Below are 19,393 nucleotides of genomic sequence, written 5' to 3' on the forward strand. Positions count from 1 at the left end.
CAATAGTTAGTGGACAGTATCCCGCTCTTTAAGGAGCTTACAATCTAGCTGTGAGGACAGACCCTAAAATAAATTATACACTGGGGGGAAGCAACAGTTTAGAGAGATGATGATGATGATGATGATGATGATGGTACTTGTTGAGTGCTTACTATGTGCCAAGCACTGTTGGAAGCACTGGAGTAGATACAAGGTTATCAGGTTGTCCCACATGGGTCTTAATCCCCATTTTACAGATGAGGTCACAGAGACACAGAGAAGTTAAGTGCCTTGCCCAAAGTCACACAGCAGTCAAGAGGCAGAGTAGGGATTAGAACCCATGACCTCTGACTCCCAAGCCTGGGCTCTTTCAACTAAGCCATGGTGGGAAGGGGAACGAGGAATGAGTAGCCAACTGCTCAAGTGAGGTGGACCTATTGAAGTTACAGTGGATGAGAAATAGGCTTTGGAGATGAGATATTAATCAGGGAAGGCTTCCTGGAGAAGACTTGATTTCTAAAGGGCTTTGAAGATGAGCGGGGAATGTTTTGTCAGTGATTATTACTGTGTGGCCAATATAAATTCAAGCCTCTATATGTGGAGAAGGCCTATGGAGAATTAGCATTAGGATTTGGAATTTCAATCAGAAGAGTGACCCATTAGTGGGGAGACTAAGAGGATTAGGAGGGCTAATAAAAGGCAGGGAAGGTTTAAGGGGGTCCTGTGGAATATAGATATCATTCTGTGTTCTTTCTCACTCAGAAATTCTCTCTTGAGCAAATGGAGCAAGGTTCAAGCGGTCTTTGGGTTCTCTGTTTTCAAATCAGTGTATGAGTGAGAAACTGACAAAAAAAAAGCTGTCCTCCACAGGGCATTCCCATCCTACCCTACCTCTTATTAGCCCTCCTAACCCACTCAGCCTCTCCCCTAATTTCTTCTTGAAGAAAATTCTCTTCTTTCTCCACTCCATCTCGGCTCTGCTCACACTAGACTGTACCAAGAAGAAATTTCAACACTTGTTGAGGAGGGAAGAGTGGTAGGGACTCCGAAATTAAAACTCTCTTCCAAGCTAGTTTCGAAGCAGGTGATCTTTGGCAACTTATTTTCAGTTCTCTGAATCTTTTCACTGTCTCGGCCTGTAAAGAGATCATTGATGATCTAGCTATCTGAAGGAGTTCATTATGGTTCATTGAGATAATTTTGAGAAAGTCTTTTAAAATGAATACCTCAAGAGAAAACCCCAAAACTGTATTTTGACACATTTTAGCATTTTTTTGCACCACTGAAAGTACTTTTTATGGTATTTGTTAAGCGCTTACTATGTGCCGGGGACTGTACTAGTCGCTGGGGTAGATACAAGCTGATCAGGTTGGACATAGTCCATTTCCCACATGGGGCTCACAGTCAATCGCCATTTTACAGATGAGGTAAATGAGCTACAGCGAGTTAAGTGACTTGCCCGAGGCCACATAACAGACAAATGGTGGAGCCAAGATTAGAACCCAGGTCCTTCTGACTCCCAGGCCCATGTTCTATTCATTAGGCCACACTGCTTCTCCCAAGGAATTGTCCAAACTCTCAGATACCCTAGACTTCTACTAGAAAGGAGATTTGGTTAGTATGTTCTACTATTACATAAGTTATGAGCCCCTTGAGGGACAGGCTCTGTGTCTAATTCCCACTGTATCATCTTTTCCAGCACTTAGTACAGTATGCTTAATAAATACTATTACTCCTATTCTGTGAGGAGTTTAGGCTTAAAGTTAGGGACATGTCCTTTAGACTCTGAAATTTGGATCCTAAAATTATTGCTCAGTTTTCCCTCTCCTAGTAAAGGATCGGTCCAGCTTGGAAATTTAAACATTATGCCTTTCTGCTATTTCAGTATGTAGAACCAGGTCAACATTACAAAAAATCATGATGGGTTTGGACAGGGTGAACACAGATCTGTTTCCAGAGGGTTCTTATTGAAGTCTGAAAGTAGTAGGTTCAAAACCAACCAAAAGAAGCCATTTCATTACATGGCAGGTGGTAAGGCATATGGAATTTGTTACCTCAGGAATCCAAAAATATCAATATCGAGGGTGATGCCAGAAAACGACATTAGGTTCAAGGGGTGGTTTGGATCAATTCCCGAGTTGCTATAGGGAAATATTAGAGAATTAGAAATCTCTGGAAGGTCTAATAGGTTATTAGAAATCTTAGAGAGTAAAATGATGCCTTCCATAGTCTTTGAGGATGGCTGTAAGGGCAACCTTGTTTTTAAACACATGTGAATTTATGCAGGATTCTCACCTGGGTGTCTTGTTGAAACAGGAGGACCGGGATGTCATAGAGGCCAGTCTGGACAAAGATGAAGTGCTGCATCCTCAACTTGGCGAGCTCTCAGGGGAACGGCTACTCACCACAGAGTACTTAGGAGTAAGTACTACAAAAATTATTAGATTTGTTCACAGGTTTACAGCAGTCTCACTCTGAACTGTTTATTATTAATGTTTCCAGTGCTTCTTCATATTATTATATGTCTTTAATATTATTGGTACACACAGACAATTCTTTACAGTTTTTGCAACAATAGGGGAGTGAATATGGAGAAGGAAAATCTCTAAATTCTCCCCAGCCTCACTTTGGTCACTGGGATTCAACCTTTACCCCGGTCCTTTATAAGAATTGTGTTATTGCCTGACAGGAGTTTCCTCATCTCAGCCTTCTCCTGCTCACTTCTGGAGGAGAAGTCATGAGGAAGTGGCAGAAAAGAAGTCAAGCCTTAGTTAGGAATCTTTAGAAATTTAGATAAATTAATAAATAGTAATGATGGTAACTATTTCTGTAGTAAACAATGATCATTTCTATCCATAAATTAAAAATATATTTCAGAACTTAATGATTGTGTCAGTAGGTCAGTAATCCTCACAGAATCTCCAAGAGGGAGATGAAAATGCATCAAAATCCTGGAACGTAAAGATCCTTTCTCTCCTCAACTCTACCAATCTCCTACTCCACCCCACCCCAGCTCCTTGCTGACCACCTTGGACACACCTTATCTCATCATCTCAAGTCATTCTATAATTTCCACCCTCACCAACTCTGAAATTCCTCTTTCCCACCTCAACCTCTTCACCTGCCTTTTCTCCCACCCACCTCTTCCCCATAAAACTGCCCTGTTCCCCACAAAGATCCCCAATCTCTCCAACTCCTTCAATTTTCCAAAATTATCATGCCTCATCTGGTCTCCATACCCCAACTTTCCTCTCTTGACTCAAAATTCCATGCCCTCTCCATTGAACTCAACACCCTCCCTCTCCTGTTCCTCCGTCGATCTCGTACTACCAACCCGCAGCCCCAGATCACCTCCTCAGCAAGCTTCCTCCCCTCTTCTGTTGGAGCTGCAGAGCACTACTGGAGGAAATCCAAAAATCGGGGCCAACTCCTCCACCTTCAACTCATCCTCACCTGCTACAATTCTGCCGTCTCTTCTGCCCAGCAACCGAACTTCTCCAGCTTTATTGACTAATGTGCCCATTACCTGTGCCAGCTATACAGATCTTTTAACCCCTCCTTAAACCTTCATCCCCTTGCCTCCCCTATTTCTTGCCCATAATGACCTTGCATTATATTATTGAAATTGTCAGATGCGACCTCCCTAAAATCTCACCTGCATCTCTCCTGTCCCCTCTTTGACCCTACCATCCTTCCCAATGGTTTTGCCTGAGGAGATTCCCTGCCTCCTCTTAAAATCTCCCCTCTCCCCCTGCCCCTCCAACCCCATCCCTTTACACCTTATTAAGACCCTTGCTCCCTCCCTTCTTTCCCTGTGACTACCGTCTTCAACCTCTCACTCTCCAATGGCTCCTTCCCTACTGCTTTTGACCATGCCCACGTATTCCCCATCCTAAAAAAACCATTCCTTGCCCCCATGGCCGCCTCCAGTTATCACCCCAACTTGGTCCCACCATTTCTGTCCAAACTCCTTGAGCAAATTGTCTGTATTTATTGAGTGCTTGCTGTCTGTGGAGGACTGTACTAAGTGCTTGAGAGAGTACAGTATAACAGAGTTGGTAGACGCGTTCCCTGCCCACAGCGAGCTTTCAGTCTACCCCAAATGCCTCCACTGGCTATAGTCCAAATCTCTCCTGGACCCCTTTCAGTCTGTCTTCTGACCCCTCCACTCCATAGACACTGCTCCCTCTGAGGTCACTAATAATCTCCTTCTGGCCAAATCAAATGGCCTCTAGTCCATTCTGATCCTCCTAGAACTCTTACTTGCCTTGGATACTGTGGACCATCTCCTTCTCCTGGAAACACTATATAACCTGGGCTTCATTGACAGTCTTCTCCTGGTTCTTCTCCAAACTCTCTGCCTGCTCCTTTTTAGGGTCCTTCACAGGCTCCTCCTCTGTCTCCCACCTCCTAACTGTGGGACTCCCTCAAGACTCTGGTTTGGGTCACTCGTTCATTCATTCATCCAATCATATTTATTGAGTGCTTACTCTGTGCAAAGCACTGTACTAAGCCCTTGGGAGAGTACAGAATAACAACAGGCACATTCCTGCCCACAACAAGCTCACATTCTAGAGGGGGAGATAGACATTAATGTAACAAATAAATGGATAAATAAATTATATGTGCTCTGGTGTTGGGAGGGAGGATGAATGAAAGAGCAAGTAAAAGTGGCGCAGAAGGGAGGAGGAGAGGAGGGCTTAGTCAGGGAAAGCTTCTTGGAGGAGATGTTCCTTTCTATACTCCACCTACACCTTCTCCTTGGGAGAATTTATTTGTTCCCTTGGTTTCAAGTACCATCTTTAAGTGGATGATTCCCAAATCTCCAGTCCTGCCTTCTCTCCTCTTTAGTCTTGCCTTTGGAACTTCTCTACTTAGATGTCCTGGGCACCTCAGTCTTATCAAATCTAAAATGGAACTCCTTATCTTCCCACCCGTACCCTGTTCACTGCCAGACTTTCCCATTTCCGTAGACAGTACCACCATTCTCCAGCTCACAAGCCCATAATCTCAGCATTATTCTCGACTCATCTCAGTCATTCAACACACATATTCAGTTTGCCACCAAATCCTATTGGTTCTGCCTTCACGACGTCGCTAAAATCCACCTTTTTCTCTCCATCCAAACTGCCACTCTGCTGATTCAAATATTTATATCCTACCTTGACCACTGGATCAGCCTTCTTGTTCACCTCTCTGCCTCATGTCTCGCCCAACTATAGTCTGTACTTCACTCTGCTGCCTGGATCATTCTTCTATAAAAAATATTCAGTTCACATCTCCCCACTCCTCAAGAACCATCCACCTCCACATCAAACAGAAACTCTGTACCATCAACTTTAAAACATTCAATCAGCTCTCCCCCTCAATCGATCAGTCAAATTTATTGAGCACTTACTGTGTGCAGGACACTGTACTAAGTACTCAGGAGAGTACAATATGACAGAACCATCTGTCAGAAAGGTAAGGGAAAGGAGTTCCAGGACAGAGGCAGAATGTGGGTGTCCTCAACAAAATAGATGAAATCGAGGTACAGTGAGAAAGTTGGCATTAGAGGAGCCAAGTGAGTGTACTAGGTTATAGCAGAAAATCAGTGAGGTAAGATAGGAGGGGGCAGGATAGGCCGGCACAGGACATCAAACACTGAACAGGACAGAGAGATCTCTCCCTGCCCAGCTGCCTCAGCCAGCCTCGAGCATTGAACATCACTCACGACAGAGAGCTGCCCAAGGGCATTGAGATCTCTTTCTGCCAAGCTGCCTCAGTTGGCCCAGCCCGGCAAACACTGCCCGGGGCAGAAAGCAGCCTGCAGACACTGAGATCTCACCCTGCCAAGCTGGCTCAGCCGGCCCAGGACATTGAGCATCAGGACCACTGCCCACAGTCCACCCAACAGGACACTAGATTTTGCTCCCAAACTGTTGTTTCTGAGAAGTGGCCGTTCCTTAATCTTTCCTCTCCCTGCAACCCAGCCTCAATCCTCAGTGGAGAACGCAAAACAGGTGTGGCCCTCGGCACCCTGGTGACAACAACTGGGATTTTTACATAACAACAGCTGCCTACCTTCACGTCGGCTCCTAAACATTCACCTCCTCACTCTCAAGGACACAGGGACCTGCATTCAATTCAACAGCTTAATCAGTGAACCACCGATTAAACTTTTATTGCCTTTGACAACCTCATCTATAACCCTTTGATTTATCTGACCCTACCATATTCCATCAGTCCCCTCCCTCCAATCCGCCCATCCCGTCCTCCCTTCCCAGCACCCTCCATAGCCCTCCATCTCCCCTCTCCCACCCTTTGCGACACCCCAACCCCCACCCCATCCCTGTTATTCAATCCCAGGACTGCCCTTCGTCGCCCTTCATCCAAGCAGGCCTGTCAGTTCATTCCCATCCAACCCCTCCCCACCCCTTGCTCCACCCCCTCCCCCCAACACCTGCCCCATTGCCTCGGCCAGTGCGACCTGTAGAGCCCCTGCTCCATTATGGGATAGCCCCCTTTCATCGTTAATATGTTTCTGACCCTGTCACTGCTCTTCCTCACCATCATTGAAACCTGTCTCTTCCCAGATGACAGTCTCCCCTACTGCTCTCCCAAGAGGGGCCCTCATCTTCTCCCACCCCCCAAGACTCACAGGGAGAGGGGGAGGAAGCAGCTTCCTTCTTGCTCCCCGTTGCCACTTTTGCACTATCCCACATCGCCCATCCATTTTTCCCCTCCTTTAAAGCCTATATTATCTAGTAATAATAATAATTATGGTATTTGTTAAGCACTTACTATGTGCCAAGCACTGTCCCAAGTGCTGAGGTAACTACAAGGTAGTCAGGTTGAGTACTTACCTTGTGCAGAGCACTGTACTAAGCTCTTGGGGGAGTACAACATAATAATAAGCAGACACATTTCCTGCCCACGAGTTTATCGTCTTGACGACTGGTAGACCAATTGTCAGAGCGGGATTAATACCCAGATCCTCCGACTCCCAAGCCCATGCTCTTTCCTCTAGACCACAGTCATTGCCAAGTGGATAAATCTCAGGCCTGGGAGTCAGAAGGACCTGGGTACTAATCCCAGCTCTGGCACGTATCTGCTGTCTGACCTTGGGCAAGTCACTTCACTTCTCTGAACAATAAACAGAGACAATCCCTGCTTACAACGAACTCACAGTCTAGAGCGGTGGAGACAGACATCAATACAAATAAATAAAATTACAGATATATACATAAGTGCTGGTGGGACTTGAGTGGAGGGAGAGCAAAGGGAGCAAGTCAGCGTGATGCAGAAGGGAGTGGGAGTAAGGAAGAGTGGGGTTAGTCCTCTTGGAGGAGATGGGCCTTCAAAAAGGCTTTGAAGCCGGGAAGAGTCATTGTCTGTCGGATTTGAGGAGGATGGGTGTTTCAGACCAGAGGCAGGGTATGGGCCAGGGGTCAGTGGCGAGACAGGAGAGATAGAGGCACAGTGAGAAGGTTAGCACCAGAGGAGTGAAGTGTGAGGGCTGGGTTGGAGAAGGACAAAAGTGAGATGAGGCAGGAGGGGGAAGGTGATGGAGAGCTTTAAAGCCAATGGTGAGGAGTTTTTGTTTGATATGGAGGTGGATAGACAACCACTGGAGATTTTTGAGGAGGGGGATGACATGTCCTGATCGTTTTTATAGAAAGATGATCCGGGCGGCAGCATGAAGTGTGGAGCTGTTCAGCCTATTCCATCACTTCCCTCGTTTCCAAGCTCTGCCTTGTTTTCCCGCTCTTCCCCGGGGTCCTCAGAACAATTCCTAGAGGGCGAGCAGGCAGTTGATGGGATGTGTGTGAGGTGGTGAGGTGGTTGGGAAGGCTTACTTTTGCTCACCCAGATTGAGAGAGATCAGACAAGATGGGCACAAGCATTTAGTACAGTGCCCTGCCCACAATAAGCACTCAGTCAATACCGACGATGATGGTGATGCTGGTGATGATGGTGATGATAAAGATAAAGGAAGACTGAACCTTTGTCACTGGGTGGGGCCAGTCGTAGGTTAACTCATGAGTTTGCAGATGGGAGGGTGGGAAATGGCTTCACAGACTCGAGGATTATGGATAGCAGAAGCAGGTTTATTGAGAATTTAGCACAAAAAATCCACGAGGAGCAACCCAAGAGAGCAAAACCTATTTCCAGACCAATAAGGAATGAATTCATTCAATAGAATTTCATTCAATAGTATTTATTGAGCGCTTACTATGTGCAGAGCACTGTACTAAGCACTTGGAATGTACAAATCGGTAACAGATAGAGACAGTCCCTGACCTTTGACGGGCTTACAGTCTGATCGGGGGAGACGGACAGACAAGAACAGTGGCAATAAATAGGATCAAGGGGATAAACATCTCGTGGCTCAGTGGAAAGAGCAAGGGCTGTGGAATCAGAGGTAATGAGTTCGAATCCCAGCTCTGCCACTTGTCAGCTGTGTGACTGTGGGCAAGTCACTTCACTTCTCTGTGCCTCAGTTCCCTCATCTGTAAAATGGGGATTAAGACTGTGAGCCCCACGTGGGACAACCTGATTCCCCTGTGTCTACCCCGGCGCTTAGAACAGTGCTCGGCACATAGTAAGCGCTTAACAAATACCAACATTATTATTAAAACAATAGCAAATAAATAGAATCAAGAATAAATAGAATCAAGAATAGAATGAATCTACTGGCCAGCATGATGCCCAAATTCTAAAAGCTGGTGGAACCAAAGAGATGTCGTTAGTTTACCTCTCATTCATTCATTCGTTCAATCGTATTTATTGAGCACTTAGTTTGTGCAGGGCACTGTACTAAGCGCTTGAGAAGTACAATTCAGCAACAAATACAGACAACCCCTGCCCACCACGGGCTCACAGAATAGACACAGACTCGACACGTCGGTGTGACAGAGTTCCAACCCATACAGAGAGTTCATGGAGACCCTTCCCCAAATATGCCCTGCTACTTCTCGATCCTCTTCTTCCACGCTGGCATCAGCCCATGTTGTCACCGGGCCATATATCGGGAGCATCTCGTGGCAAGGCCCATCAGAATTTTCCTTGTCGCTCACCACCGTCCCCTCCGGGTTCAGTGACCTTTGGGGTTTTCAGAATGAAGGGGCCTGCGTTCTTTATCACTCACTAATAGCCCTCTCGCATCAGGGACTTTCTGGGTTTTCAGAATCAAAGGGGCGCACAGGTGTCAGGCTGGTGCTGGAAGATAAGTCGTGCATTGGTTCCTGAAAAATGGGGGCTTGTTATAAAATAGAGATAGGCAGCTTACAACCCGCGCTGGTGCTTTTTCACTCATTCCCTGTCCTTTTCCCCTATCTTCACCAGTCCTTAATTACAAATCCTTCGAAATGAGGTCGGAGCGTCCCCTTCAGTCGAGTGTGACGGATGAATCTTGATGCTGAGACTTTCATTTATGGCATTTGTTAAGCACTTACTATCTGCTAGGCACTGAACTAAGCTCTGGGGTAGATACTAGCCGATCAGATTGGACCCAGTCCCTGTCCCACTTGGAGCTCACCATCTCAATCCCCAGTTTCCGGATGAGGTAACCGAGGTGCAGAGATGTGAAGCGACCTGCCCGAGCTTACCCAGCAGACAAGTAATAATAATAATAGTAATGTTGGTATTTGTTAAGCGCTTACTACGTGCAGAGCACTGTTCTGAGCGCCGGGGTAGGTACAGGGTAATCAGGTTGTCCCACGTGAGGCTCACGGTTAATCCCCATTTTACAGATGAGGTAACTGAGGCACAGAGAAGTGAAGTGACTTGCCCACAGTCACACAGCTGACAAGTGGCAGAGCCAGCATTCGAACCAATGTCCTCTGACTCCCAAGCCCAGGCTCTTTCCACTGAGCCACGCTGCTTCTCTAAGTGGCAGAGGGAGGTTTAGAACCCAAGTCCACTGACTCCCAGGCCTGTGCTTTTGCCACTGGGCCGTGCTGTAGGATTGAGAACCTGCACGAAGAGATGGATTCTAGCATTTGTGCTTTCCTCAAAGCCAGTTGCATCTTCTAGTCTCTGCTAGTCCTAAACCGGTTGGAGCAGGGAAGGCTAGCTGATACCCAGCTGATAAAAGCATAAGAATCAGCACCTCCAGCCTCTGGTTGTCAATCTGATGGACTTGCTGGTTACTTAGATGCCTCCCTAAGGCAGCGTGGCTCAGTAGAAAGAGCATGGGCTGGGGAGGCATAGGTCATAGGTTCAAATCCCCGCTCCACCACTTGCCAGCTGTGTGATTTGGGGCAAGTCACTCAACTTCTCTGGGCCTCAATTACCTCAACTGAAAAATGAGGATGAAGACTGTGAGCTCCACGTGGGACAACCCGATCACCTTGTATCCTCCCCAGTGCTTAGAACAGTGTTTTGCACATAATAAGCGCTTAACAAATACCAACATTATTATTATTATTATGTAATCTCAGTTTCTCTCTCTTTCTCTCTCTCTCTTTCCAAAGAAAAAGGCTTAGCACCTAACTGGCTTTCCAACTATTTCTTGCTAATATGCCACAGAAAAAGTGTTCTTTGACTATGGCTTCAGATGTTTGCATCTTTAAAGAACATGTGGATGCTACAAATTGTCTTCAAACAGATGTTGGATTTGCCCTCTTTTTAATGATATTTGTCAGGCACTTATAATAATAATAATATTGGTATTTGTTAAGCGCTTACTATGTGCCAAGCACTGTTCTAAGCGCTGGGGTTGATACAGGGTAATCAGGTTGTCCCATGTGAGGCTCACCGTCTTAATCCCCATTTACTGATGAGGTCACTGAGGCATCCAGAAGTGAAGTGACTTGCCCACAGTCACACAGCTGACAGGTGGCGGAGCCAGGATTAGAACCCATGACCTCTGACTCCTAAGCCCGGGCTCTTTCCACCGAGCCACGCCGCTTGCCTTATTTGTGAAGCACTCTTCTACGTGCTAAGGTAGATATAGTTAATCAAGTTGGACACAATCCCTGTCCCATAGGCTAGGTCAGTATGTGCCCTTCTGACCATTCCCCCTGTCGTGTTTCAGAGGTGCTCTTTGTCGTGGTGGTATGCTGAACCCATTGGGGTCCACAGGGCTGAGGAGATGCCCCTGCATCTTCAGATTCCTATTATATGGGGGTTAGGTGGATTGCCCCTTAAGTGGATACTTTGCGTTCCTTTCCACAGTGTTTATCTTGAAGCTGGGATTCTTCCACCTTCCTGCCAATCCTGGCAAGTTCCCACTTCATCAGCTAAGAGCTAAAATATGCCCCTGGACTATAACCCCGTGGAGGAAAGAAATGTGGCAAAAAGGGAAATCATGCAGAAAGTGATGTAAGCTCTTTAGATTGGCACCTCGCTGTGGGCAGGGAATGTGTCGTCTACCTCTGTTATCACACACTCCCAACCACGTAGCACCCTGCTCTGCACACTGTAAGTGCTCAATAAATACCATTGATTGATTGGTTGAAAGTGAATCTGCTTAATCAATCAATTATGGAGTACTGACTGTGTGCAGAGCACTGTACTAAGCGCTTGGGAGAGTACAGTAGAACAATATAACAGAGTTGGTTAACATTATAACATTAACCATTTTGACACATTTGGATGCCGCCTTTGCTTTTCCATAGTAGAATCCTCTTTCGATAGAGCGTACACAACCAAGACCAAGATAAGCCCGTCAGTGGGTGGGGACTGTCTCTATCTGTTGTCGATTTGTACATTCCAAGCGCTTAGTACAGTGCTCTGCACATAGTAAACGCTCAATAAATACTATTGAATGAATGAATAATGAAGTTCGTAGCATCTATACCTGCAAGGAGGAAGCAAAGTCCTTTAGGATTTTTCCATTCGTGTTGGAATAGACACTGTAAAAACAAACCTGGGGGGCTAGATAACTCTCATCGTGGCTCAGTGGAAAGAGCCCGGGCTTGGGAGTCAGAGGTCGTGGGTTCTAATCCCAGCTCCGCCACTTCTCATCTGTGGGACTTTGGGCAAGTCCCTTCACTTCTCTGTGCTTCAGTTCCCTCATCTGGAAAATGGGGATGAAGACTGTGAGCCCCAGGTGGAACAACCTCATTACCTTGTATCCCCCCCCAAAGCGCTTAGAAGAGTGCTTGACACATAATAAGCGCTTAACAAATACACTTAGTGTTATTATCTTGATTCTATTTATTGCCACTGTTCTTGTCTGTCCGTCTCCCCCGATTAGACTGTAAGCCCGTCAAAGGGCAGGGACTGTCTCTATCCGTTACCGATTTGTACATTCCAAGCGCTTAGTACAGTGCTCTGCACATAGTAAGCTCTCAATAAATACTATTGAGTTGAATGAATAAGTAATTTCCCTTTCTCCTCACTGCAACTTAAGGTATTAGTTATCTCTATTTTTTTTTATTTGTTAATAGTAGAAAAAATGCCAAAGGTCTTCTTAGCATTCCTCCCACCCTACAAGGTCCTTTCTTGCTGGCGATTTGTTAATCGCTCGTGCGTAGTGACTGGTAAATCAATGGGCCAATTAATTTTCCTCCCAAAATGACATATTTAACGCTCGTAGTTTTATTAAAAGGACAGCCGTTTCCAAAACTCTGTGGTCATAAGGATAAGATTCAGAAAACGAATTAAATTATAAGAGCAACCAGATTCCTCTTTCTCTACACAGTGAAATAACTCAATATAAAGTCTCGGGGTTTGCAACGACCAGGTGTTGCAAATGGTTGCAAGAAACTGCCTTCAGAAGCGACCTGTACTCAGAGGACTCCAAATATATCAGTGCATCTATTGTCAGTACACGTAAAGCAAGCTAAAAGCATGCAGCCTGGAAGTCAAAGGAAACCACACAAAGAAAGAAAGTCACACTGCAGACAATCGCTGTCGCCAGGGTCTTAACCAAAAAACCTGAACCTCCTAAACTCTCCTTTGAAGGCAGAACTGAACTGACACCCCTCAGTTGAGAGAAATCTCATGTTGTCAGTGTTCCTTTAATATTAATGACTTCAGCTCATCTGATGAGCTGCTCAGTACCAATACAAGCTCTGTTCATTAGCACAATCCCTGCTGATCCCAATCTCTAGGGAGAACAATGACTGTGTTTGTCCAATTATAACCTAATAGATACATCTGTGCTGTAATGCTTCGGTTGGTTCCCCGGGGGAAACTGTCAGATGAATTTGTCAGCCAGCTATTAGCAAGCATTTAACTCCCTTCTAAAACCTCCTGTCTCCCGACGACCCCCACCCCTAATGACTTGGGTACATACTTCGGCAACAAATTTGAAACCATCAGGTATTATCTCCCTAAAATCTCCCCTGCTCCTCTCCCATCTCCCGACTCCTCCTCCACCCTCTAAAACTCTCCCCGTGTTCCCGGCAGTAACTCCAGATGAAATCCCTCACCTCCTCTCGAAATCTACCCCTTCCGCCTGTACCCAGTTCTTAGAACAGTGCTTGGCGCATGGTAAGCGCTTAACAAATTGCCATCATTGTTATCATTACTTCTGACCCATCCCTTCGAACCATTTTAAAACACTCACCCCCTCCCTTCTTCCCTCCTTGACTGTCATCTGCAGTTTTTCACTTTCTAACAGCTTCTTCCCCACTGCTTTCAAACATGCCTATGTCTTCCCTCTCCTAAACAAACCCTCCCTTGACCTCACGGCTCCCTCCAGTTGTCGCCCATCTCCCTCTTACCATCTCTCTCCAAACTTCTTGGGAGAATTGTCTACACCCACCGTCTCCACTTCCTATTCTCCAATTCTCTCCTAGATTCCCTCCAATCTGGCTTCCGCCCGCTTTACTCCACAGAAACAGCCCTCCCTAAGGTAACCGATGACCTTCTCTCCATATCTAGAGAAGCAGCGTGGCTCAGTGGAAAGAGCATGGGCTTTGGAGTCAGGGCTCATGAGTTCGAATCCCAGCTCTGCCACTTGTCGGCTGTGTGACTGTGGGCAAGTCACTTAACTTCTCTGTGCCTCAGTTCCCTCATCTGTAAAATGGGGATTAAGACTGTGAGCCCCACGTGGGACAAGCTGATTCCCCTCTGTCTATCCCAGCGCTTAGAACAGTGCTCGGCACATAGTAAGCGCTTAACAAATACCAACATTATTATTATTATTATTATATCTGACGGCCTCTACTCCATTCTAATCTTCCTGTATCTCCCAGCCGCCTTTGACACTGTAGACCACGTGCTTCTCCTTGAAACTCTATCCAACCTTGAATTCACTGACACTGTCTCTTGGTTCTCCTCCTATCTCTCAGACTCTCTTCGCTCTCTTGCTGGCTGCTCTTCTACGTCCTGCCCTCGGTCAGTAGGAGTCCTTCAAGGCTCAGTTCTAGGTCCCCTTTTATTCTCCTTCCACACCACTCCCTCGGAGAACTGATTCGCCCCCGTGGCTTCAGCTACCACCTCTATGCAGATGATTCCCAAATCTGCATCTCCAGCCCTGACCTCTCTCCTTCCCTGTAAATCTATCATTTCCTCCTGCCTTCAAGACATATTTACTTGGATGTCCCGCCGACACCTCAAGTCTACATGCCCAAAACTGAACTCCATATCTTCCCGCCAAACCCTGTCCTCCTCCGTCGTTCCCATCACTGTACACAACGCCACTGTCCTCCCGATATCACAAACCTGTAACCTGGGTGTTGTCCTCGACTCAACTCTGTCATTTCACCCACGTACTGAATCTTTTACCTAATCCTGTCGGTTCAACCTTCACAACATCGCTAAAATTCTCCCTTTCCTCTCCATCCAAACTGCTACCTTGCTGTTCCAAACACTTCCCCATCCCTCCTTGACTATTATTTTCACCTCCTCGCTGACCTCCCGGTCTCCCTTCTCTCCCCACTCCAATCCATACTTCGCTCTCCTGCCCGAATCGCTTATTAACAACAACGTTCCTGTCTCCCCATTTCTCAAGAACTTCCAGTGGCTACCCACCCACCTCGGCGTCAAACAGAAATTCATTACCATTAGCTTTAAATCACTAAAACAGCCTGCCCCAACTTACCTCGCCTCTCAGTGGAAAGAGCCCAGGTTCGGGAGTTGGGGGTCACGAGTTTGAATCCTGACTCTGCCACTTGTCAGCTGTGTGACTGTGGGCAAGTCACGTAACTTCTCTGTTCCTCAGTTACCTCATCTGTAAAATGGGGATGAAGACTGTGAGCCCCACGTGGGACAACCCGATTACCCTGTATCTACCCAGCGCTTAGAACAGTGCTCTGCACACAGTAAGAGCTTAACAAATACCAATGTTATTACTATTAATCTCTTACTACAACCCGGCCGACACATGCCGCTCCTCTAGTTCCAGCGTACTCACTGTGCCCTGTTCTAATCTACCTCGCCACTGACCCCTTTCCCACGTCCTCTCCCTAGCCTGGAACTCCCTCCCACTCCATATTCATTCATTCAGTCGTATTTATTGAATGCTTACTGTGTGCAGAGCACTGTACTAAGCGCTTGGTACAATACAGCAATAAAGGGGGACAATCCCTGCCCACAGTGGGCTTAGAGTCTAGAGGAGTTGGACATCAATACAAGTAAACAGACATCAATATAAATAGAATTATAGATATATATACAAATGGATATAAGTGCTGTGGGGTGGGGAAGAGTAAAGGAAGTGAGTCAGGGTGAAGGGAGGGGGAACTGAGGAAAAGTGAGGCTTAGTGTGGGAAGGCCTCTCGGAGGAGGTGTGCCTTCAGTAGGGCTTTAAAGGAGGGAAAAGTGATTGGCAGATGAGAGAAGAGAGGACGTTCCAGGCCAGGGATAGGACGTAGGCCAAGCGTCGTCGGCGAGACAGGCGAGATGGAGGCACAGTGAGGTTAGCACCAGAGGAGCAGAGTGTGCAGGCTAAGCTGTAGGAGAGAAGGGAGGTGAGGTAGAAAGGGGCAAGGTGTTGAAGACCTTTAAAGCCAGTAGTGAGGAGTTTTTGTTTGATATGCCAGATCACTCTCCCAACCTTCAAAGCATCCCTAAGGTCGCATCCAAGAGGCTCTTTTCCCCACCTCCCTCCCCCTTCTAGTAATAATAATGTTGGTGTTTGTTAAGCGCTTACTATGTGCAGAGCACTGTTCTAAGCCCTGGGGTAGATACGGGGGATCAGGTTGTCCCACGTGGGGCTCACAGTCTTCATCTCCATTTTTCAGATGAGGGAACTGAGGCACAGAGAAGTGAGTTACAGAAGCAGCGTGGCTCAGTGGAAAGAGCACGGGCTTTGGAGTCAGAGGTCATGAGTTCGAATCCCAGCTCTGCCACTTGTCCGCTATGTGACTGTGGGCGAGTCACTTAACATCTCTGTGCCTCAGTTACCTCATCTGAAAATGGGGATTAAGAATGTGAGCCCCACGTGGGACAACCTGATTCCCCTGTGTCTACCCCAGCGCTTAGAACAGTGCGCTGCACATAGTAAGCGCTTAACAAATACCAACATTATTATTAAGTGACTTGCCCACAGTCACACAGCAGACAAGTGGCAGAGTGGAATTCGAACCCATGACCTCCGACTCCCAAGCCCGGGCTCTTTCCACTGAGCCACGCTCCTTCTGCATCGTCTATGCACTTCAATCTGTGACCTTTGAATATTTTGAATTCTTCCCACCTCCAACCCCACAGCACTTATATATATATTTTTAAATCTTATAATATACATTATTTATTCATATTAATTTCTGCCCCTCCAGACTGTAAGCTCGCTGTGGCCAGGGAACGCCTGCTTATTCTCTTGCATTAGCTCTCCCAAGTGCTTAGTACAGTGCTCTGCCCAGACTAAGTGCTCAACAAATGCGAATCACTGATTAAATTAACCATTATATAAATTAGCTGGTGATCTGTATTTATATGAATTTGATTAATCAAACTTAAGTTTTTAAACAAGTCTTCAGCTAGAAAACTCAAGTAGCCAAGACGATGCAACGTAGTCTAGTGGAAAAAGCACAAAACTGGGAGTCACGAGTCCTGGTTTCGAGTCCCGTCTCTACCATTCCCTTGCTGTGATACCTTGGGCAATTTCCTTGGCCTAACTGGGCTTCGGTTTCTTCGTGGATTTTGAGCTGAGGCGGAGAATGGGGCTATATCATTCTGGTTTTCTTGTTTCTACTCCAGTGCTCAGTACAGTGTTTGGCACATAGTAAAGTGCTGAATAAATAGCATTGTTTAAAGGTAATTTTATGAAAGTTGTAATAAACAGTCAATTGAAGTGTATTGTACATGTTGTTTCTAAAGGAGTAATAGTTACACAATACTGGATAGTGGTTTATGCAAACTGAAGTCATAAAATTGTGAAGTTTCTTTATGGTATTTGTTAAGCGCTTACTTTTTGCCAGGCACTATACTAAACTCCTTTGTAGATACAAGATAATCAGATTGGACACAGTCCCTTTCCCACATGGGGCTCACAGTCTTAATCCCCATTTTACAGATGAGGGAACTGTGGCTCAGAGAAGTTTAGTGACTTGCCCAAGGTCACGCAGCAGGTAAGTGGCTCCGCTAGGTCCTCTGACTCCAAGACTCTGTTTTTTCCAGCAGGCCATGCTGCTTCTAGATTTTCTCTTAGGTGGCAAGACGTTACATGGGAATGCTAGTTTATCATAAAAATATGAATAAAACCATGACCAGGTGACTTGCTGAATTTGTTTTAGCTACCAAAGGTCTTCGAGGCTCAGTGGAAGGAGCACGGGCTGGGGAGTCAGAGGTCATGGGTTCAAATCCCGGCTCTGCTGCTTGTCAGCTGTGTGACTTTGGGCAAGTCACTTAACTTCTCTGTGCCTCAGTTACCTCTACCTCCTCTGTAAAATGGGCATTAAGACTGTGAGCCCCACATGGGACAACCTGATCACCTTTTATCCTCCCCGGTGCTTAGAACAGTGCTTGGCACATAGTAAGCGCTTAACAAATGCCATCACTATTAATACTATTATTTTGTCATCACAATAGGCTTTGTTGAAATAGTGGAGTAGCTAATTTCATGAAGTAGGCAAAAAGACCAGAGCTTTAGCAGATGAATTCATAAATGACAGTATGCAAAAGTCATTAATAAGTCAGTTTTTAAATGTGGATAACTAATTTCATGATCATTATTGGTCCTGTGTCCGGAGTAGATGTGAAATGCACTTTGTGTGCAGGTGGGAGCTGCATTACACCCAAGTTAGGTACTTTTGTGTTCATTTTTAGTAAAAATAGGTTGTAGAATAGAGAAGCAGTGTGGCCTAGTGGAAAGAATACAGGCTTGGGAGTCATGGTCAGGCTACTTGAGTTCTCTGTGCTTCAGTTTCTTCATCTGTGGATTCGCGATTCAATATTTGTTCTCTTCCTCCCGCTTAGATTGTGAGCCCCATGTGGGACAGGGACTGGGTCCAACCTGATTACTTTGTATCTACCCCAGTCCTTAGAACAGTGCTTGGGCCATAGTAAGCGCTTAACAAATACTGTAATGATAATAAATGGAAATTGGCTGAAATTGAATTACAATATAGTTCCCTCCCCAAATCACTATCTTCCTCTGGGGTAGAATTCACTCATTCATTCACTCGTATTTATTGAGCACTTACTGTGTGCAGAGCACTGTACTGAGTCCTTGGGAGAATACACTGTAACAATAAACAGACACATTCTCTGGCCACAACGACCGTGCAATTTGCTCAATGCAGAAAGTTAATTTTGATCATTTTTGCCAAGTAGTCATCTCACCCGTCAAAAATAGATGCCTTTTCTTGAAATATCCAAATAATTGGCCTAAGGTTCTACTTCATTCAGCCCTTGAGATACTTGGCTTAGTGGAAAGAGCCCGGGCTTGGGAGTCAGAGGTCACGGGTTCTGATCCCGGCTCTGCCACTTGTCAGCTGTATCACTTTGGGCAAGTCACTTCACTTCTCTGTACCTCAGTTACCTCATCTGTAAAATGTGAGCCCCTCATGGGACAACCTGACTACCTTGTATCTGCCCCAGCGTGTAGAATAGTGCTTGTCACATAGGGAGCACTTAACAAATACCATTATTATTGTTATTATTATTCATGGGAACAGTCATCAAATTTCAGCCGTGTCCTGCATATAGATTTGCTTGAGCTGAGTTCTCATCCATATGTGCTAGATAATGACCAACGTTGACACGGCAAAGAGGAGAGGCCTTTCCGGTGTTCAGCAGACCGTCAAGGAGCCCCTACCACGACCGGTCACTCCAGGCTATCACAAGACTGAATATCCAATGTAAGTCTGGGATTATTGTTCCAGAGTCAATGACCTTATGCTCTCTTTTGAATCAGTGCAATGCAAGATGATTACTGCATCGGCCTCCTTGCTGACCTCCCGGCCTCCTGACTCCCCCCATTTCAGTCCGTACTTCAGTCCGCTGCCCGGATCATGTTTCTACAGAAACAGTTCAGTCACTGTTTCCCCACTCCTAAAGAAGCTTCAGCGGTGCCCATCTACCTCTGCATCAAACA

At 46.1% G+C, this 19,393-nt stretch overlaps 1 protein-coding gene across 5 annotated transcripts in view; it reads left to right on the forward strand.

Moving 5' to 3' along the window:
• The window catches only part of ARMC9 (armadillo repeat containing 9), a 194,448-nt gene that overhangs the window by 152,584 nt on the left and 22,471 nt on the right, over positions 1-19,393 (forward strand). For all 5 annotated transcript variants that reach the window (XM_029065519.2, XM_029065493.2, XM_029065511.2 and 2 more), the window contains 2 exons: positions 2,296-2,400; positions 19,042-19,157. In XM_029065519.2, the coding sequence (XP_028921352.1) occupies positions 2,296-2,400; positions 19,042-19,157 (221 nt within the window). The remainder of the gene's footprint in view (positions 1-2,295; positions 2,401-19,041; positions 19,158-19,393) is intronic.

The sequence above is a fragment of the Ornithorhynchus anatinus genome, chromosome 1 (genome assembly GCF_004115215.2).
Source record: "Ornithorhynchus anatinus isolate Pmale09 chromosome 1, mOrnAna1.pri.v4, whole genome shotgun sequence".
NCBI classification, from domain to species: Eukaryota; Metazoa; Chordata; class Mammalia; order Monotremata; family Ornithorhynchidae; genus Ornithorhynchus; species Ornithorhynchus anatinus.